Source organism: Lonchura striata, chromosome 9 (assembly GCF_050655825.1).
Source record: "Lonchura striata isolate lonStrDom1 chromosome 9, ASM5065582v1, whole genome shotgun sequence".
In the NCBI taxonomy this organism is placed as follows: Eukaryota; Metazoa; Chordata; class Aves; order Passeriformes; family Estrildidae; genus Lonchura; species Lonchura striata.
This window is the reverse complement of record NC_140711.1, coordinates 11568932-11590845: the sequence shown is the minus strand read 5'-3', so window position 1 is coordinate 11590845 and position 21914 is coordinate 11568932. Positions and strand designations below refer to the sequence as shown.

The following is a 21914-nucleotide window of genomic DNA, read 5'->3' as shown; positions in this document are numbered from 1 at the left end:
ATTTTAAAGATTTTTATAAGATTCATTTTTTGCCCAAAAAAAGAAAGAGTTTTCAGGAGGAAAGTAGATAAAAGTCAAAAGCAGAGTGATAGAAATCCCATCTGCTAATATGCAAAGTCCAAAAGGCTCCAAAACATAAACTGCACACATTTAAGATTCTTGACATTGCCTATACTAACATGAATATGGATATTAACTTACTGTCTATTTCCTTTTCCTGTCCCCATTACACCCATTTTGACTTTTCTTTGGGCTCTGTCCAGCAGAGTTGAAAATTTTAATTTATTCCATCACCTCACCTAGTGACAAGAACAAAAATACCTGCTTCATTTCATTTTAGCATGAACTGTTAACTTTCTGTGACCACTTTTATAAATGGAAAATATGATGTCTGTATCCAAAATGGACTTCTCATGCAGATAATCCCAGATGAGAGTCTGGCTTGATATCATTTCTGAATTACTTAGCAGCTCCATCTGCTAGGCTCCAGAGTTATCTTCGTCATTCAACAAGGTGCTTGGCTGTGATCAGTCATGGTGTCAAGGGAAATCTCAGTGCTCAGCTGTCTTCAGCACTTCAATCTAGAAAGGTTTTTCCTGTGTTTATATTGGTCAGTGCAGATGGAATGACAGGGTAGTTTGTCTCCCAGTTAAGGATCTTCAAACTCATTTTTTATGCACTTTCTACAAAGAGAGCAGTAGACAAATGTGAGGAATAACTGCTCACTTTAACATTATAAATAAAATTTATTTTGAACTGTCAACCTCTAAAGAGCACTCCTAGGCATTAGAAACCACAAAATAAAAATCAATTACAAGATTTTTTTGCACTTGCATGGGCAATATCATTATTCTAACAAACTTTATCCTCAGCTTTGCTGCAGAGGCCATGGGCTGCTGGAAGCAAGAGAGAACCAACACCTGGACTTTCCCCACCTTGATTCTATGCCTCTACGGATTCTTCTACATGATGAAACCATCAGAACCTTTCCTAACACCATACCTAATGGGACCAGATAAAAACCTGACCACAGATGAGGTATGATTTTATTCTATGATTTCTTTTAATTGAAGAAGTGAAAATAGAAAGGGAAAACATGGTTTAAAGGTTTTTTTAAAAATTAAAAGGAAAAAAAAGCACAAATGTAATCGGCTCTGGCAGGTTACAATTTGCAGCAAACTGTATAAATAAAAGATCCATTTAATGGATCCAAGATCCATTTGCCTGCCCAACAGTCCCATGCTAATTCAATGTGATTATATATTTCATGAATTCCTTGAGTGAAAAACCTTCCCTCTACATCACCATTTAAAATACATGAGCTTTCTTTCCTCAACAACCAAACCACTGACATTTCTGTTCTAGGTTACCAACCAGATTCTGCCAGTTTGGACATACTCCTACCTGGCTCTCCTTTTCCCAGTGTTCCTGCTCACAGACTATGTGCGCTACAAGCCCGTCCTCCTCCTGCAGGGCATCAGCCTCATCCTCACGTGGCTCCTGCTGCTCTTTGCACATGGCGTGCTGGCCATGCAGCTGGTGGAATTCTTCTATGGCATGGTCACAGCCACCGAGGTGGCCTATTACGCCTACATCTACAGCGTGGTCAGCACCCAACACTACCAGAGGGTCACCAGCTACTGCAGGAGTGCCACTCTGGTGGCAGCCACCGTGGCCGCCGTGCTGGGACAGCTGCTGGTGTCCTTAGCACACGTCTCCTACTTCTACCTCAACGCCATTACCTTGGCTTCCGTGTCCCTGGCATTCCTGTGCGCCTTCTTCCTGCCCGTGCCCCAGAGGAGCATGTTCTTCCACAAGAAAGATGCCCCTGAGCCTCTGCCAGGGCCTGGCAAAGGGCTGCCTGCGGGCGCTGCCCGCGGGCCCTGGAGCTGCCAAGAGGAAAGGAGCCCCGATGCTGCTGCCGGGGCCGCGAGCCCCCAGCCCCAGGCTGGCAGGGCCGGGCCCCACAGGCGCGTGCTCAGCGTGCTGCTGCAGCTGGGCAGGGACCTGAGGGATTGCTACGGCTCCCGCAAGCTCCTCTACTGGTCCCTGTGGTGGGCTCTGGCCACGGCTGGCTTTAACCAGGTGGTGAATTATGTGCAGGTGCTGTGGGACTTCCGAGCCCCCTCGCACAGCTCTGCCGTGTACAACGGAGCTGTCGAAGCAATAGCAACTTTTCTGAGTAAGTCAGTGCTTAAATATTGATCACAATGAGCTCCTCTGAAGTTTCACTGTAGTAAACTTTCAAAGTGCCATTCCATTGCAGGCGCTCCAGGGAGCCAGTGCACACACACCCTGTGCATTCCAGACCTAGGTCTTTGATGTACAACAGCTCAAATGTGAGCTATTTTGGTTTTTCTTTAGTAGCAAACAATTAACCATAACTTACCAGTATACAGAAAGTGTGCAAGTCACATAGACACTGCATCTAGCTGGTAAATCCATTCAGAAGCAGCCCTACTTCTTTGGATGAGGCTATTGGGTGGAGGTTTTTTTTTTCCACAAAACAATTATTTCCATGTTTCCATAACAATGCCATCAGCTTACACAGATGGGAGAAGTTTTCATAAAAAATTTTACACAAAAAGAACTTAATCCTCTCATTTAGATTCTTTTTCTAGTGAAATACCCTTGTGCAACGAGACAAAAAGAAAAATTTTAGTCCTTGGAAAATACAGATTTTTAGGGAAAAAAGATTCTGTGAATTTGTACAATCTTATTATGAACCATTCCACTTCTGTACCAGGAGCAGATGCTTGCACCACACAAGCAAAGTGAGGTTATCAAAAGGTAACATCAGAGGATACCACCCTGCCTTGGCTCACATTGTGCCGTTGTAAAGAACTTGCACAAGACCTGGGGGTGTGGTTTACCAGGTAGAAGAAACACATCTGCCTCACACCTAGTCATTCAGGTCACCTTTACAGACATTAAGGAGAAACAGAGACTACTTTTGCAGCAGGCAACTAAATAGACCACGTAAATCATGAACTTGAAGACCTCCTGTAGTATCTACTCCTTACTGAATTTCTCTCTCTCGTGGACTTGCCTATTTCTCAGTGTCTAAGTATAGAAGTTTGTAAATTGTCTAGAACCCCTAAGAAGGGCAGTCAGGTGGCTTAACTTTGCAACAGATGCATATTCTAGGAGGCCCACAAAAAACAAACCTATCCTTTCTTGTTCCATGGATATACTTCCTTGATGCCTCAAAACTCACTTTTTTGACAGTTTACCCCCTCTATGAGGTGGACAGAGCTAAACTGTTCAATTGAACGTTTACTATCCTAGCTAGGAGAAGGTGGAAGAATTTCCTTCTTGACTCCAAAACATGTTCCTAATTCTCTCCCCAGAGATACATGCTGTGTACAGACACCTAAATAATAAATCCTTCTGCATTACAGTTTATCCTGTGAAGTGGAATAAAACACTAAGAGCAGAATGGCAGAAAATTTATATATGCAGTTGTCTTAAAATGACCAGTCATCTGCACAGCTGCAGAAGGCATCAGAAATGCTTTCAAACTTCAGACTATTCTGCTTCATTATTCAGCATTGCCTTTTGGCATGTGAGTGTGGCAAGACTTGGTCATACAGCTGTGGAACAGATACAATATTTACAAGTCTTTTTTTCTCTTTTTCTAGGCTCACTAACATCTTTCCTAGTACAGTATGTGAAGATTAACTGGGACTATTTTGGAGAACTGGCTTTAGGGATCTTCTCTGCAATAGATGCCAGTTGTCTGTTTCTCATGCACTTCTCTACCAGCATCTGGGCATGTTATGCTGGATATCTCATTTTCAAGGCATGCTATATGCTCCTCCTGACAATAGCAACGTAAGTACAAAATATCACAATGCTGCCATCATGCACAGAATACTGAGCCTACTTTGAGTTTGCTTTGGGCATCCTTTTCCTCAGAGGTAGCTGACCTAATGCTAGACATAACTGTTTAGGTAAGGACAAGAACGCTAAAATGTCTGTTTATGCTGTTTTCGTTCTTCCAAAAAACCAGGCAAGAAAAATTGTCAAAAGGACATAGAACATTTACCTAAGCAGAAATTAAACAAGGCACAAGGTAATGTTATTACTAAAGGCAATGGTAACAGCAAAATGTAGAAGCCATTTTCCTCCTTTCCTGGTATAAAAGATGCAAAGTGAACAATAGGGACAAGCATACCTTGACAGCCATCCTTTAGGATCACCATATGCCTAGATCCCCTACTGATAAATTTTTTAGCATGCCATGAACTGCATGAATGCAGGAAAATACTCAATATAAAGTGTTCCTCAACATAATTTTATAGATATAATCATTAATGATATTAAGATGTAAAGAAGGAATAAAAGGGAACATAGGATATATAAACTCAGATATGATCTCATAGGAGACCAAGCTATTCTGTTGTCAGAAATAGAAATGTATAAATAATATTAACAACAAATATTTTATCCTGTGTATTAAATATAAAATGTTATTGCTCCAGTCATTTTCTTGTTTGGAATGTCTTTAGACATACCACACTATTTCATTAGCAAAAATACTGCATGCATTTTGTGTCAAACACCAAAATTAATCTGATAGAATTTTAAAAAATTGCTAACATTATTATGCATGGCAAGATTATGCCTATCTTGAAAGAAGCATATGAGCTCTTATTCGTCATTTTGGTAGACTGTTATTACATTTTAGTTAATTACACCTGGACTATTTAAATATATTCTAAAATAAACCCAACAAAGTAAAATCTTGCAAAAATCTCCCAAGCTAAAGTCATTGAAAATGAGTCCTGAAGGAATAACACCCTTTTGTTTGTATAGAAACTTTGCAGGTATATGTTGCAAAGAAAGATGTTCTGATTATTGTCATAAAAGTAAAAATCTACAGGCTCTTGACAGAAATAAGCAGCATGCTACCTCCACTGTCAAATCACAAAGCAAAATGTGACTCATCACCACAGAAAGCTTGGTTAGAAGATACCCAGAGTGACCTCCCAGCCAGGGCAGAACTGCTTCCAGTGTCAGCTTCTAGCCATGGCCTCTGCACAGCCTGTCTGTCACAGTCTATGCAGGCAGAGAAGGAACAAAGTGGAAGGGTATAGATAACATAAATTCTACCTGATCAGCTGAAAGCAGGGGCTAGAAAAGCAGCCCATGCAGTTAAAAAAAAAAAAACATTAAAATACACTATGGTACCCCAGACTTTTTTTTTTTTTTTTTTTTTTTGAGAAAGCAAGGAAGCAAACAAACAAATGAAGCACCATTTCCTCTGTCCTTGATGCACCATCTCCATGAATCATTATCTCTTCATCAACTGCTAGACAGCAATAGATTTCCCAGTGGGAGGTGACTGACGTGCCAGTTTCCCCTTAGGTTCCAGATCGCTGTCAATCTGAGCATGGAACGCTATGCCCTGATGTTTGGGTTCAACAACTTCATTGCCCTGCTGATCCAGACCAGTCTCACAATAGCTGTGGTAGATTCAAGAGGCCTGGGACTGGACATAGTGACTCAAGTAAGTGAGTTACCTTACTACCTGTTTACTGCTCAGCCAAATAATCTTCAAAATTCCTATGCCAAAGGACAACTTAATTCTCTTTCTTCTATAGAAATCCAGAAATCGTGTTTTTCCCTTGTCATTCTTCATCACTGTTTGTCGTCATTCTTTCCTTTTGCCTTTTAATGCATTTAGGATTACAGATGCTGGTCTGTTACTTTTCAAAGGGAGATACACCAGAACATAACTAACCAGGCCCTGCTATCCAACCAGTTTTAGTAGTTAATAGGACACCATCCTTTCTCTTCCTGAAAGCTCAGACTGGTTTTGTCAGATGAAGAATGGGAGTTCAGGACTATGAGGCACAGTCTGGATTATTTGATTTATTTCAGCTCAAGTAACTTTGATTTCCAGCTCAGGAACAAACCTGTTCTGTATCTCAGCATGTACAATAGAGTCTTCCGCCCACAGCTTGGGCACTTTATTGGGATGGGACATCCTATCTTACAACAGTGTCCCTAACTTCAACCCAATGTCACTCATGTTGAAGTCAACTGAAACCCACTGACTTCTGCCATTTTCTCTGATGGGCTCTCAGCTGGGGCAGCTTTTCTACTCTAATGGGTCTGAAAAAGACTAAAGCTATTCACACTCTGCACAGAGAAGGCAAAAGTGACTTTGAGAGAGTAAAGATCAAATCAAACATTAAATCTTTAAAATTAAGAACAGGAATATGTAGGACTTCATAAATAGCCTTGCCACTGTTGTTGGAAATACTAATATAAAATCAACAGTATATTTACTGAAACCATCGTGGTGACAGTTACTGAAATGTGCAAAAAGCAAAACAAGAAGTTGGTTTCTTCACAAGGATTATTCATGACAATGTGGGTAATGAAGGTACTTCTACATTTTGCACTAATAGAAAAAAATATCCTGTTCTTATCCCTGTCTGATGTTTATTAAGAGGCATAAGGAATGGAAGAAAGGGGCAGTTCTTCACCATTATCTGCTGTGTACCTTGAAAAGGCAAAAATTCAAGTGTAGAGAAACTGCCAGAACACAAGAAAATCAGAGTGACTGTCATCTTCAGAAAAAGCAGCATTTCTCTAATGTGTCTTTCATTAATTGTTCTGCCTTTTTCTCCTCCTCTCCCAGTTTTTAATTTATGGCAGCTACTTCGCAGTCATACATGGGATTTTCATGATCAGAAGCATTTGTGTGCTGGTCTCATGCAAATGCCAAAGAAATATAGAGAGATCTTGCCCAGAACAGCTGAACCAGGCTGAGCACGAGTCCTGGGAGAAGGGCTCCCAGCAGGGAAGAAGAGCAGCATGCAGGGAACAGTAGTGCAAGAAGAACGTTCAACTGAGCCCTGAAAAGCTATGCTGAATCATTCCAGCACTTCAGCACAACATATGCCAGCAGAGAGCTCACCAGAACAGCACTGTGCCAAGAATAAAAGATAAGTTGCTTTAGATTCTTATTTACATGCATATAAATAGCTTAAAGGCAGTAATTTATACACAGAATCAGAGCAACCACCTTTGCATCCCCCGTGCATGATGGCAGGGGGCAGAGTTCACCCTGCCTTGCTCATTGTAGCTCCTGAACGTGCTGCTGACAAAGCTGCTTCTGTCACATTTGCTGATGCAGTGGCTGAAGGTGCAACTCCCCTTTGCACAGCCCTTGTTCTGAACCAAGGAAGAAAAGATCATGTTTGCATCACTCTATTCTTTCATACTCAGTACAGGCAGATGGGGGACAGACTCCTCCTGTCTCATCCCACAGCTCAGAGCACACAGGCTGCAAAAATCTGGGCTTGCACAACCCATCCTGGGAGCTTCACTGCAACACTGCTACATCACAGTTGTTGCTTGGCCCACATTTGAGAGCTACAAACACTGTGCTGACTTCACAGCAATCTCTGCCGAGAAGGGAATTGAGAGAACAAGTAAAAGGCAAGAGAACCACTCCTTTGCTTGTGCTTTCAGTAAAATTAAATTCAGGACTGATTGTCTTCCTCTTTCAGCAGGAAAATAAATAATATGAAGGGGCTTAAGTAGCACAGCCTAAAACCAGAGAAGGACATTGTGGAGAAATTTAGCTGATTCCATAAAGGAAAATTCCAGATTAACAGGAATATCCAAGAAGATTTATAACTGAAACAGTGAGCATCACATGCTTTTGAGTGCCGAGTGAGGGAAGTCCACTGATCTTAGCCAAGAATGTAGCAGGATCAGCCAAACTCATAGTTTGTCAAGAAGCTCCAAGTCCTACAGCTAATTTTGTCCAAAAGACAGTCCAGGAGAAGGAAAAAAGAGACTAGAAATGAGTTTGCATAGTGAATATATAATTTAATATGAACTATATCCGTATGCTGAAGTTATTTCTGTAGTGCTGTTTGCTTCTAGCTTCCAATATCTACATCTAACTAATAAAAACCACTTAGCATTTACAGAATATTTTTCCTGTAGAGACACAAGCTATCATTTGTACAGACCAGCTTTTCATATCACTGTCACACACTGCAACTAGACAAAGTGCTCAGAGGCAAGGGCAGACAGGACAGAATCAATTTGTTTCAAGTCCCTAGAAGAATCAGTAGGATCTGACAAAATGAACCTGGCTAATTTTTTAGGCCTTTTGTTTACCACTGTGCATTGTGGGGACATTGCTGTAAACCAGCTCTAAGGAGAACAGTTTAACCATTGCAGTCATCAAAGTGGGAGATTCACTTAGTTTCCAGTGAGAGTTCTTTTCTTGCTGCAGAACTGAGGGCATGATGCTCCTGCCTGAAGAAATAAGGACAGAATACAAGAGAGCAAGGACTACTTTTTCTATTCTTTAAGAATAAGCAAGAATAAGTAGCAATCTTCTTTTGAGGCACTCAGTTTAGAACTAGATGTCAGTCCCAGACTAGAAGTTAACAGGAGCTTGTGTTTAAATTAAAAAGAGGAACTTCATATTTTCAGCTTCATTCTTATGTTCTGGCTAGAGCTAACTCTATGTCTGTAGGATGCCACTGAGAAGCAAAGAAACAGAGCAGACACAATGTATTTAGCTTGCAGCTTTAGAGAAAACCATATTAAGAAAACTATCTGTTTTCTTTAAAGACTTTAAATAAAAATGAATCAATTCCTATTCTCTCTAAGCTCCAAAATAATGATTCTGACATTGGAAGCTGGCAGGAAGCATTATGGGGGGAATAGGGGAAGAAGAAAGCAGCCCTTGGGAGTGTTAGGAGGAGAAAGACAAGGCCTTGCTATCCTGGGTTTTCAGCTGAAAATCAGAACTCACCCAGCAATCAGAGGTTTCTACAAGAGTTAAGATATACAGATGCACCTGTGTGTTTGTGTACTTGCACACACAAACTCTGGAGAGGAAATAGTTGAGACCTGGCAGGTTACAAGGAAATCTGTAACCACAGACTGTTTAGTTCTGCAGGAAAAGGACATTCTCAAAACATCCACCCCTCCTAGCAGCTTTTAGTATGGCTTGTTTTAATTCCAGTGTGTTAAAGGCTTCCATGCAAACATGGAACTCCAGAGCTGGGCACATTCCTCCCCATAGCTGCAACCCCCTCTAAATAGACCACTAATTACCTTTGAAACATTGGTGGGTTTGGGCACAAATCTTCCATGAAGATACAGTCCAACAATCTGATATGGCCAGTTTGAGCAAACAAGGAAGGAACAAATAGTGTGTTTGTATTCAAAACATGCAGGTGCTGCCCAAGCACTGTGTGGGCTACCACAGAAACATGAGCCAGCAGCCCTTTCAGCCCCTGCCCAGCAGCACCTTCTCTTCCCAAGGCTCTTTCCCTACCTCAGAAGCGCTTGGCCAGGGAGGAGGATGAAGGGCAGAGGCAGGCCTGGCTCCCCCGAGCACTTCCTGCCTGCTTGCACCACACCTCAGCACTGAGGGAATCTCCCATACCTGCAGGACCAGACCAGGCTCTGTAGAGCTCACAAAGGGCCCTCCAGCATCTGCTCCCATGGTGCTCCCACGTGCTACCAACAGCTTCAGGGTGAACTCCAGCCTCTGATGAACCTTGGAAGATGCAGGCAGTACACTCTAAAAAAATGGGTAAAGGAAAGAAAAGTGCAACATTTCTCTGAAGCAAGCCTGTTAATTTTTTAGCTTGGAACCTAGATTTAGCAATTTAATTTTGCTCATTTGTCCTTAAATGACAGATCTGTCATCATACAAAAGTAGTTCCTGGCCAATTAATAGTACGAAGCATGTGCTGTCCTACCTCCCAAAGCCCCAGCAAAGCCAGGACAGTCAGAGCACACCCCACGAGCCCAGTGGCTTCTGTGCTCTGCATGGGACAAGGACACTGTTAGCACAAACTGTAAAACTGGTTATCTGCCTTGCCATGAATCAGAGACCAGAGCTCTTAAAGGTATTTATTAACAGAAAGAATGCAATCATTGCTTTCTTGTCACAACAGGTTTTATTAATCATTAGCTGCACTAAGTCTTATAGTTTTATCTTAAAAATAGAACTCAGTTTGCTGACAAAATCCATAAAGAACACTTTCTCTGCAATCTTCATGGACAAGTTCTGCAAGAACAGCTATGACAAGTTGTTACTATTATTATTTAAATTCTGATAACATTTTATCAAGTTTAGAAATAACTTCTTGGAAAAAAGTTACAGAAATTTCTGACTACCACCAGCTCAAAAGGGTGGTTTTCTGACTTCTCTGCAAGACAAAGCCATCATGGGAAGAACTGCATCTGAATCCACAGGAAATGCACCACAGCCAGAGCCCTGACAGGTAATTCATCACTGTTGGAATTATTCAGGAGTGTGCTAGCTACTCACTTGCTCAGTGCATTTGGAGGTGATGCAAGATTTCTGCAGATGTTACTGATAAGCCCAGGGCTTAATTTTTATATTTTTAATCACATTTAAAACAAGGTCTTGAGTTAAAGATACTAGAGACTATATTTTATTTACAATTATTTGTAAGAGAAAGATGACAGAGGCAATTTATAAAAATCACGTTACAAGGTAAGGGCTGTTTTTTCTAACATTCCTCTGAGATCACAAAAATATTGTCTTTATAACATACAATTTATATTAAGTTTTAATGGATATCATCTCACGGTGCAAGCAAAAGCCCTTTTTCAAAAGTGCCTGCTATAGAGTGGAATTCAGCAATTTAAGATACACAGCTTGTAGCAGCATGATTAAACATCAGCTAGTGCTTTGCTTTCATTTGCTTATGATTGAAAACACTGTTTCACTTATTTTCAGGATCAGTGAAATTGACTTTTTAACACAAAAGTAGTAAAATAAACTTTAAAACCCAAATCTTTCTAGACTTCTTTTTGCTGCCAACTACACAGAAGAAACAAGCCTGCTTTTCCTTTTGGTTGTCACTTTCAAAAGTGAAGTCAATAGTTTTCTATTCTAAGTCTAAGCAGGTACCATGAGCAGACTGTATCTGGATCTTTCTTTATTCTCTCCAGTGACTGGAATGCGAGAAACATGGTTAGTGTTAAAGCATTTTAAGGAAACTGAGGTCACAATGGGTTGAGCTGCCTGATGGCTTTTATTGCCATCAAGAAAGTTTGCATGGTCATTAAGTCAAATCAACAAAAAAATCAAACAGATTTGCAAATCAACAGAAAAAAACCTCCTTGAGCACACAGAATGAGCTTTAATCTCACACATAGCTCATTCATTAATTCAGAAATGAGACTGTAATGGAACTTTATTCTGCTACAGCACAGCCACTCAGCCCTAAGCACGTTACTATGAACAACCTTTGACAGACAATACAGAGTTTACCAGGGCTGATGCACCTTGATCCAGTTGCCCATTTCCAAGTTACAGCTGTGATGCCAGGAAGGTTCCAAGAAGGGAACATTGGCTTAGGCACGTGGCACAGCTGGAGCCATGCACTTCACTCACCAGACAGAAGCAACAATGCCCTTTATCAATGTATCAAAGTTCAGTGGCAGATGTGACGGTGCTTTAACAAGACTCAACAGGATAGTGTGCTTGACTTAGTGCAGAGATGACAAGATCAGGTAAAACTGTCAGAGACCCTCCTACTAAGTCACTGGGTTCTAAACTCCTCTCAGAGAGGAGCCTGGGTGCAGCTTAGACCCACTCCTGGTCCCCGATTTGGTCATCCTTCCACCTAAAGGATTACACAATACGTGCAATAAGTTCTTTATATGACTTAGCCAAGGTTCCGAGGCGGAGCACACCGTTAGTCACTTACCAAGACTGGGCTGCAGCAAAGACTCTCAGCCTCAGGAGTAACTGCCAGAGGTGTCCCAGCCTAACAGGAGATCCAGGCGTGCAGCTCAGTGCAGGAGAGCTTGAGATCAGTGGTTTGGTTACATTTGCACATGCGGGCCACACTGCCACCCATCCCCCTAAGTACAGTTACACTGGGTGCCACCACCACAGCCCTCACTGGTGGTTGTAGCTTCAGGGGACTAAGTGTAGGTTTAGTTAAAAAGTAAACTTGAAAATGAATTTTTACCAGCTGTGAAGAGCATCTATTCTTCCTTTGTCACCTTTTTTTTATTTGTTTAGATAAATTATGGATTGCTGGAAGGGAGCTGTAAGCCACAGCTGGATTTATCCCACGGTGATCATCTGTGCAAATGGATTTTTCACCACAATGAGGCCATCAGAATCTTTTCTCACCCCCTATCTAACAGGGCCAGACAAAAACCTAACGACTGAAGAGGTATGTAACTATTCTCTTAAGCAGTAACTAAAATGCTCAAAGCATTAGGCCTTACAGCAGCAACTGAAGGGAAGATGAAGTGTGAATATTTTATCTAAAGGTCCATATTTAAGATGCTTCTGGAAAAGAGTACTCTTTGGCAGGGGGTCCAAACTTTAAAATCCCTACATTCCTAGCACTTTGAAACCCCTCTGGTGGTTGATATTTTTGGCAAAATCAGACCGGTTGGCAAAAAGAGGCTAGTTCCTCTCTCCACCACAGAAGAGACAATTATTTATACTTACCATGGAATTGATTACACTGACAGAATTTAAAAACATAAGAAAGCTAAGCAGCCTTGCCAGCTAAGCAGCCTTCCCCTTAGGAGTTGTAAGCTTATTTCCTATATTCCCTGTAATTCATGCATTCATTAACCTGTGGACATCAGGTTCATGTTCAGAAACATTGGGGTTTTTTGACAAAAACACGCACTCCAAGCTTCCTTGCTATGCTCCTATGTTCAACACTGGCTGCTTCAGGAGTACACCTCCCAACAAAAGGGGACATGGTTAACACGTGGCTGAGTCATGGAGCTAATGGTATAATTAGAAAACACAGGCTTGCTACACCCACATACTGCTAATATGAAGAACAGTCATTCCTGATGTGCAGTAGCAAATGTTAAGGCAGAATCTACCAGCACACTGTGAACCCAAGGTTTCTGCTGAAAAAAGGTATTTGTGGTTTAGGTAGTCAAGGAGTTTTTTCTCCCCGCTTTTAATTCTTTTAAGCACAAATGAAAGCATTGTATCTTATATAAATCACACAGATAGCATCACAGAATACCTTAGTTCTGATTTCAGCAAGAATCCTTAACTCAAAATCAAGCACAGTACAGATATTATCTCTTTCAGTCAAACTCACATCCAGTGAGTTAATTCCATGAGGTAATTCTAAATTCAGAGAAACAAAATAAGTCACACAGAAAGGTACAGTGAACCTGCAGCTCACCATGCAACTCATTCCAGTACCTGTTCAGAAGTAAAAAGCATTCCTCCAGCATTTAATACAGTTCCTTTCTAGTCTAATTACGTAGGCAGAGAACAAGATATCAGGTATGGATACCTCAGCAAGCTCCACAATTACTGGGCAAGATCTCCCCAAGACACACGACGTAGAGTCACAGAAGAAGGTCACTTTATGATGTACATGTAAAAGGGATACATGCCCCAGGTGTGCCCAAACTGTCTGGGCAAGAACTGAGCTTTAGTGGCAACCACAAACAGCACCTTCCAACCCAAACTCAGAGGAATTAAAAAAAAAAAAAGATAAATAATTCCTTCACAAGGCATCTATGCATTGAACTCCAACTTACTGAAAGAGCTCCTTACTTCTTACGCTTTAAATCAGAAAAAAGCATAGATGATGCAATACCTTAGTAGCAGCTACACACTATGTGCAGTTCCAGTTCCCCTCTGTAAGAGGCACATGTTTTTGGTTTTTTTTTTAATATATCTAACAAGGGAAAGAGGTGACCAAAGGTATACAATTACTCACATTAAGTTAAAACAGGCCATCATTTTCAGGCACAGTAGGGAATAGCGTTTGAAACTAGAGACTTATATCAGACACAAAGTTACAAGTGCTTTAAACAGCTCCCCATCAAAACCTGCCTTCTTCATAGGCCTTTACTGGAAATTTTAAGCCAATCAATCTGGTTTTTTAGTGGAGCACAGCATCACTATCTTTAGTCTTTACACACTGAAGTCACAGGCTTGTACCTGAAAGCAGTATAAGCCTGCACAGTTCACACAACTCAACGTTTCATATAATCACAACTATGTTGCTTCAGCAGTAACACCTACCAAAAGGTATTTTAAATGTATGGGGGGTTGGGGCTGTATTGCTTCTTTGCTTTAACGTTTCCACTTTTGTTGTGTTCTAGGTTACCAACCAGATTCTGCCAGTTTGGACATACTCCTACCTGGCTCTCCTTTTCCCAGTGTTCCTGCTCACAGACTATGTGCGCTACAAGCCCGTCCTCCTCCTGCAGGGCATCAGCCTCATCCTCACGTGGCTCCTGCTGCTCTTTGCACATGGCGTGCTGGCCATGCAGCTGGTGGAATTCTTCTATGGCATGGTCACAGCCACCGAGGTGGCCTATTACGCCTACATCTACAGCGTGGTCAGCACCCAACACTACCAGAGGGTCACCAGCTACTGCAGGAGTGCCACTCTGGTGGCAGCCACCGTGGCCGCCGTGCTGGGACAGCTGCTGGTGTCCTTAGCACACGTCTCCTACTTCTACCTCAACGCCATTACCTTGGCTTCCGTGTCCCTGGCATTCCTGTGCGCCTTCTTCCTGCCCGTGCCCCAGAGGAGCATGTTCTTCCACAAGAAAGATGCCCCTGAGCCTCTGCCAGGGCCTGGCAAAGGGCTGCCTGCGGGCGCTGCCCGCGGGCCCTGGAGCTGCCAAGAGGAAAGGAGCCCCGATGCTGCTGCCAGGGCCGCGAGCCCCCAGCCCCAGGCTGGCAGGGCCGGGCCCCACAGGCGCGTGCTCAGCGTGCTGCTGCAGCTGGGCAGGGACCTGAGGGATTGCTACGGCTCCCGCAAGCTCCTCTACTGGTCCCTGTGGTGGGCTCTGGCCACGGCCGGCTTTAACCAGGTGGTGAATTATGTGCAGGTGCTGTGGGACTTCCGAGCCCCCTCGCACAGCTCTGCTGTGTACAACGGAGCTGTCGAAGCAATAGCAACTTTTTTGGGTAAGCAATCATTTGCCGGTACTTGCAACCCATCCTGTGCAGTGTGTTTGGTGCCTTTCCAGCTCCTGTGAGGACTAAAGTAAACTGACAGAGATGCAGTATGCAAAGCATGATTTTAGTATAAGGTTTACAGTGGGCTCTTAAAAATCAGTCTTAAAAACATATATAAATAAGCTTTTCCTTCTCAGAGGAGACTCATTCTGCCAAAACGTTTTAAGAGTTTTATGTTTACAGCTCTGTTTAGACCATGTCTTTAACCTCAAGTAAGCACATCAAAATCCTGTGCAATGATATCTTGCATATTCCTCCTCCAAATACACCTTAAACTGGCTGGTTTAAGAATTAAAAGAACATGTTAACAGATGCACTACTCTAAATATTACTCAGAGCATACTGTGAAATTGTCTATTTAGACACTGGATTAAAAATCATTCCAGTCTAAGTGCTCCTCAATAAATATTCTGTGACTACATCTGTGTCCTGATTGGCATGTTTGCCACAATAAAGGTTGTGTATTCAACCCCTGTATGGGCCATTCACTTCAGAGTTCGACTTGATGATCCTTGTGGGTCCCTTCCAACTTTTTTGTGAAACCATTTCTGTAATGTGACAAGGGTGAGAACATTTTAAGTGTTTACCCTTGAAAAACAAGGAATCTTATTAATGTGCACAGAGGCTTGAAGGGGAGAAGCAAAGAGGATGAAACCAGGCTCTTCCCAGTGGTACCCAGTGACAGGATAAGAGTCAAGGGGCACAAAATCAAGCGAAGTTCTGCTTAAACACAGAACATTTTTATTCCAAGGGTGATTTTAAACAGGAACAGGTTGGCCAGAGGTGTGGACTCCCCATCCTAGAGTCAAAACCTAGTCACCATCCTGAGCAGCTTCCTTTAGTTGACTCAGCTTTTAGCAGGGCCATGTGATCTCCACCTCTCTTCCAACATCAGCCATTCTGACTCTCTCTAGTTACCTGGTCCACCCAAATTCCATTTCTCTTCAGCTACAGAAGAGAAGAATATGGGTAATGTGAAACTTCATTTACTTAGCTGTGCAGTACCAATACAGCCTCCTTTTGGAGCTCCCATTTACACAGCTGTCTCCCCCTACATTCCACAAGCTGTATCCCACACTTCTACAGGGAATTGTCAGTTTACTTTTCCTCCCTGCAATCAGCATGAAAATCCATTTTACTGAAGCTACTCCAGACTTCCAACTACTGCTTTGAGTAGTGTTCCCCAAGTCTTTCTTGCACTTACACCCTCTGGCACTTGACACAACTTCAGAGTGCAGAAGGCACTCACAAGCACTGGGAACCACTGCTTGTGGCAGGGTTGGACCAAAGGGGATGGTTTATTTCAATTTTTGGAATTCTGATGAAGAGCACATAAAACCAGCAAACTACGTCCAATTTTTGTGCCCACCTGATAACATGGGGTTTGCTACACTGTAATAGACTCAAGTAAGGATTTTGCTACATGTGGTGGCCAATAAGACATTGACAAATGCATTTTCATAAGGTTTTTCACCAGAAACTGAAAATAGACTTCTATTTTTTAAAAAAAGCGTGCAGTGCTAAGGTTTTCTTTCCATAAAGAACTTCACATGAGGTAACTAAACTCATTATACATATTTTGGCAGAAAATGCTTGGTGGGGTTCTTATTTTTGCTTGTAGTTGTTTAAAAATGGAGCAACAATAGATTGTGCACTGCTGCCTCCAGCATGAGGCACTCTCCCAAAGCCCTTCAGTCAGTGAAGAGTCTAAGCAAGGAGGAAATCATCCTAACTAATGGAAGACTCCCACAAGAAATATAATCCATTACCAAAGTCCACTGTAACTAAGACAGAAGAGCTCCTGGCATGATCCAATTACAGTTATGCAATGGCTCTCAATGATAATGTTTTGAAGTTTAAATTACTACTTTTCAATTTTTAGGTTCAGCAACATCCATGGCAGTTGGATATGTCAAAGTAAACTGGGATCTCTCTGGAGAATTGGCTTTGGGAATTTTCTCTGCACTGGATGCTGGTTCTCTGCTTCTCATGCACTTCACTGACAACATCTGGGCATGTTATGCTGGTTACCTTACATTTAAAGCCTGCTATATGCTCCTTATAACAATAGCAACGTAAGTACAACATACAACTGTTCTGACTTGATTTAAATCACTGTCAAATTTTTACATTTATCAAAATTTTACTAGACCTTTCCCTAGATATAAATATGTTATGACAGCAGCATATATTGTTTCTAGCCTGTATAAAACAGGATAAAATTATAAGAGCTAACCGTTACCATAGTACACTCCAAGTCAGAACAAGGTCGCTTCTGCACTTGGCTGTTCAATGACCAATGTCTGAGTATTCTCAAAATGATCCAATGAATATACACAGATATTTAGTAAAATTATTCATTCAAGTCAAGGGTAAATAAGATGCACAAAAGCCACAAGGCCAGAAAAAAACCAAGAAATTTCTGTCAAAATGAAGCTGATAAAGCTTAATAGCCAAAGTGGCCTTGCCCTTTGAAGAGTGCTCTGTGCACATTAAACTGTTCTCATAAGTAAAGTGCATCCACCTGTCTTTGCTCTCTACTGTTTTGTGAACCTGTGCATTCATTGTCAGGTTTCAGATTGCTGTCAACCTCAGCATGGAGCGTTATGCTTTGATGTTTGGCTTCAACAACTTTGTTGCATTGGTGATTCAGACGATATTAACTGTTGTTGTAGTAGATTCAAGAGGTCTGGGACTGGATATCAGCACTCAGGTAAGCTGCTGAGTCCCACTGCTTAGTTCCCCTACTCTCCTCCAAAGCAGGCTCTACTCCAAGATTAGCCTGTGGTAATGTGCAAGCTCAGGACAGTTACTCAACTGGAAAAAGGTTAATTTGAAGTGAACTGGCTTGAACTACTACAACCTGCTTCTCCTCTAGGTCTCCCAATGCTGGGGTGACTCAAAAATATTCTGTGTTCACAGAACAGAGGACAAAGTTTTACCTATTACTCTGGGTATTCTTTAAAATAAAGGATTACTATTCACAAGTTTATAGTCAAAATACCCCAACGAGAAGCAGGAAGCCAGCTGAAAGACAATCTATGGGTCTATTACTAGGGTAATTCCAAGTTACATAGTTCCAGCACACACATTTTAAAAGTTACTGTAATTCTGAAAATTAACTCATTCCAATTCCCCATTGAATTTCTAAAATTAGTTTAAACTTAGACATTAAATGAGTCTAAGTCTCTAGGTTTCATGTTTCCAGAGAAGAGACAAACTGCAGGACAGCTGTCCTCCCTTACTGAGGTGGAGAAGTACATAACAGAACATTCTTTCCCCCTTTTACAACCACAGAACTTCTACAGTGTAAAGTCAAGTAGTCCAGACTTCTTGAATCCTCTCAAGATGGGGTCATTATGGGCACAGGTGACAGGGAAGGGAAGGCAGTAATGAAGGACACCCCTTAGAGTCAAAAACTGTTTTTGCTGTTAGATAACAACTTTTCTCCTTCCCCACCTCCATTTCCCAGTTTCTCATTTATGGCAGCTACTTCATAGTCATAACTGGAATTTTCCTGATCAGAAGCATATACACCATAATTTCCATCAAATGCAGAAATACAAGTGTGGCTGCTGAAAGCACTGCCCTTTAACAACCGAGACAAAAGCAATCATTACAAGCAACAATGCAGAAGGCTCCATCATCTGGACAACAATCAAGAGAAATATAACGTTCAATCAAGCAAAACTGGTCCAGGTTGAAGCAAGCTGTTTATGACCCTACTGTACAGAGAGCTTTGTCAACAGGATGATGCATTTGCTCCATTTTCTTCACCAGGAGTTTAATACAAACATTCCTCAGTCTTCTAATTCAAGTTTAGTGATCTGACATACAAACTTCTATTAAGGCTCAGTGAGCACAATGACATACAAATGCCTCAACCTCACACCAGAGTTGGTGTGAACATCACAGAACAACCTTCTACTGAGTATTTCTATCAAATGCAGAAATTTAAGGCAATTTATTTACTGACAGAAGACCATCAGACATGCCGAGGGAATGTAAAGCAGTTGAACCATACAATGACCTGTCAGAAAATTTGTTGCAGAGGCCTTTGGAAATCTTAAGGCTTTTGCAACTGGACATCGCAACTGCCTTACAGAACTCAGGACTTTCCTGCAAGTGTAGCATCTTCTTACACTTGTAACAGCTGATGTTTAGGACTGAAGTCTGATCTAGGAGGGCTCCATATTAATTTCTGTATAAGGGGCATAAAGTAATCAAGTGAAGTGCTCTGATGCTAAAGCATAAAAATACAGCTTTTAGGCAACTATGCTATTTGCGTGAACAATTGAGGAAAGAACTGCAGAGACTTCCATGACAAAAACATTTAAAATTCGGGTGAAAAATTAATTTTGTAAATAAAGCTACTTTGAAACCTAATCAATGAAACACCTATGGTGTCAGTTTATGCTCAGTATACAGAAGACTCAAAACAATACAAGATCTTCAGCTTATCTGGAATTTGACAAATCTAAAATCTGTGAACACAGACTAAAGAGGTGTGCTTGTGTATAGTTAAAAGTTGCAAACCTTTAATCTGCACTAAATTCAGTTATGAAAAATAAAGTATTCCACTACTTCTACTGCATATTCCAAACCACATGTCTTGCATACGTCAATCAGTTTCAGAATCTCAGCAGTAATATTTGGATTAGGACAAACTCTATAGATGCTGATCTCATTAGCCCTTGCCCAAAACCTAATTTACACTACAATAAGTGAAGAAGGCACAGAATTGTTGCTCTTCCATAACTTTTCATCTCATTGACATCTCTTTGATTTGGTCCAGTTCTCTGGACTAAGCATTTTTAAGTATTCCACAATCCCTGCTGAACCCTTGCAGTTCCCCACTCTCCCCTGCATTTACCTCTTACTATCCGAAACAGTCAAGGCTGGTGAACAGGGAGTTACAACTATTTACGCTGTGCTAAAATACAGTGGTGAGAGTAAGGGTGTTACTAGTACCCTGCAAACCTCCAGTTGCTGGGGATTTGTTCAGTGAATTCCCCAGAGAACATTGGGAACTGAACTGAACACCACACTCACAAGCAGTCTCCATCAGAAACAAAAGAGAGATTTCAAGCCTGTTTTAAATATACCAACAGGACAAAAGCAGACATTTAAGGAAAACTTACAGGCAGCATGTTTTATGAGTTGCCTGTCTCCTGCTTGGTATCTCCAAAGTTTAAAAAACAAAAACAAACAAAAAGTAATTATTACCCCCATAGGCAGGCAACAAAATTAGCATAAATGTTTTTACAAGCATAGGTCTACCTTTCAGATGCCCTAGAAAAACCTGACATTCAGGCAGTCAATTACAAGTGAAATGTCTTGCCTTAAAAGAATTTTCATCTTTATCTCAAATGGACTTGCATGTCCTTCAAAAAAAAAAATCAATCTCACCTTATTATTCCTGTTTTCCTGAAAGCTGTTAGAATTTTATTCTCCAGCTGGTCAGAAACCTTTAAGCTTTCAGTTTATGTATTCAGAAGATACTTACATTATTTGCTTAGTTCCAGTATTACACTTGAATGGTAGCCAAATTATCTCTGTTTAAAACACCAACTACTTTTGATGCAGTTATATTTTTCTCAAACCTTATCACTGTTACAGAGGAAGACAAGCCAGACATTTTTCCCTCTACAAATTTCACTGTAGTTTGGCAGGAGATATTTCTGTAAATTAGAAAAAAAAATTTAATATTCCACAGGAGCGCTTACTGATATGCATCAGTTTTTAATAAAGAGAGGACTATTACATCTGTGGTCCCTTGGCCTGCTGTTATACACTTGGTTCAGACCACAACTAAGGCTTGTTCAGAGCCTGTCAGAAGTTACCCATAATTAGGTGTCTTTTGCTGCAAACCTTCTCTCCAATAACTACCTTTCACAGTGCTTCCAGTGTCCTTCATGACATACTCTATTCAAACAATCCAAACCTCACCTAACACTCTCCTGTGTGACAGGTCACTTCACTTGAGCTAGAACAGTATGCTTCATCACAAGGACAAAGAGAACCACATCCAAGTGAGGCATGTGAAAATGTCAAACTTAACTCACCTATAATACACTGCTTTGGATATTTCATCTGTGTACAAGACACTGTGTACATTTTCATCCAGTAAATGTTACTGCACAGAAATAATGCTACACAGTTCTTTTTTCTAATATTTATTTTTTCACCTGCAAACTGTAGCAAAACATGATCAGCTTTATTATGCAGACAGGTATCCCTCTAACATTAGAGATTTAGGCATGTATAAATAGAAGAGCTCTTAGGAAAGGAAAACATTTTGAGAAATGAACAAACCTTCAATTTAACTTTGTGACTTCCAATATCAATGGTTAAAATGATGCAGCTCATTCATTCCAAGAGATACAACAGCACCTTAAAGTGGCTGATCTATTCCCCAGTAACATTTTTCACATAACAATGTGTTAAAGTTACAAATACTGATATGCACAAATAGCTATTTTCTAAGAAAAATATGTACAGTACTGCAGCATAATGAGTGTGGTATCTGCAATAACTTATTAGCCAATTTTAATACACGTGATACCGCTACTTTTTACCTGCCACCTCACAGGTTCAAGGATGTTACCACAGCCCTCTGTTTTGCACGTTATTACCTGGTGGGGGGTTGGTTTTCTTGTTTTTGTATTGGATGTTTTTTTTTTCTTTTTGAAACTTTTAAAGGTACACAATGCAGGCTTTTATTTTACTTCTTAAAGACTTCTTTTGTGTTTAAAGCTAATATCAGTGAAACAAGACAACAGTGCAAGAGGCGCAGAGATGTTATGTGACCACATAAGAGTTCTTTTGGGTAAAGTGTCTATAAGGCTATAAGAAAGGATTGGTTGATGAGCTTCCTGTTGGAAATTGTCCTGTTGGTGCACCAGCC

The 21914-nt window shown here is 41.1% G+C and overlaps 3 protein-coding genes across 16 annotated transcripts in view; 2 read left to right on the top strand and 1 right to left on the bottom strand.

Moving 5' to 3' along the window:
* The window catches only part of LOC110483655 (thiamine transporter 2-like), a 16905-nt gene extending 1477 nt beyond the window's left edge, over positions 1 to 15428 (top strand). Inside the window, exons 2-6 of one of the 2 annotated variants that reach the window (XM_021553696.4) lie at positions 873 to 1038; positions 1366 to 2182; positions 3642 to 3834; positions 5371 to 5512; positions 6653 to 15428. In XM_021553696.4, coding sequence (XP_021409371.3) covers positions 889 to 1038; positions 1366 to 2182; positions 3642 to 3834; positions 5371 to 5512; positions 6653 to 6844 — 1494 coding nt within the window. In that variant the 5' untranslated portion in view covers positions 873 to 888 and the 3' untranslated portion in view covers positions 6845 to 15428. Of the gene's footprint in view, positions 1 to 693; positions 1039 to 1365; positions 2183 to 3641; positions 3835 to 5370; positions 5513 to 6652 lie in introns of those variants that run through there. The other variant, XM_077785645.2, reaches the window with a different exon arrangement.
* SLC19A3 (solute carrier family 19 member 3) lies at positions 12066 to 21914 on the top strand. The gene is made up of 5 exons (XM_021553697.4): positions 12066 to 12215; positions 14140 to 14956; positions 16890 to 17082; positions 17579 to 17720; positions 18480 to 21914. Exons 1-5 carry the CDS (start codon positions 12066 to 12068, stop codon positions 18600 to 18602), a joined length of 1425 nt encoding a protein of 474 aa, XP_021409372.3. The 3' UTR covers positions 18603 to 21914.
* AGFG1 (ArfGAP with FG repeats 1) overlaps positions 21168 to 21914 on the bottom strand; it is a 35710-nt gene continuing 34963 nt past the window's right edge. For all 13 annotated transcript variants that reach the window (XM_077785640.2, XM_085587694.1, XM_085587695.1 and 10 more), the window contains one exon: positions 21168 to 21913. In XM_077785640.2, coding sequence (XP_077641766.1) covers positions 21854 to 21913 — 60 coding nt within the window. In that variant the 3' untranslated portion in view covers positions 21168 to 21853. The remainder of the gene's footprint in view (position 21914) is intronic.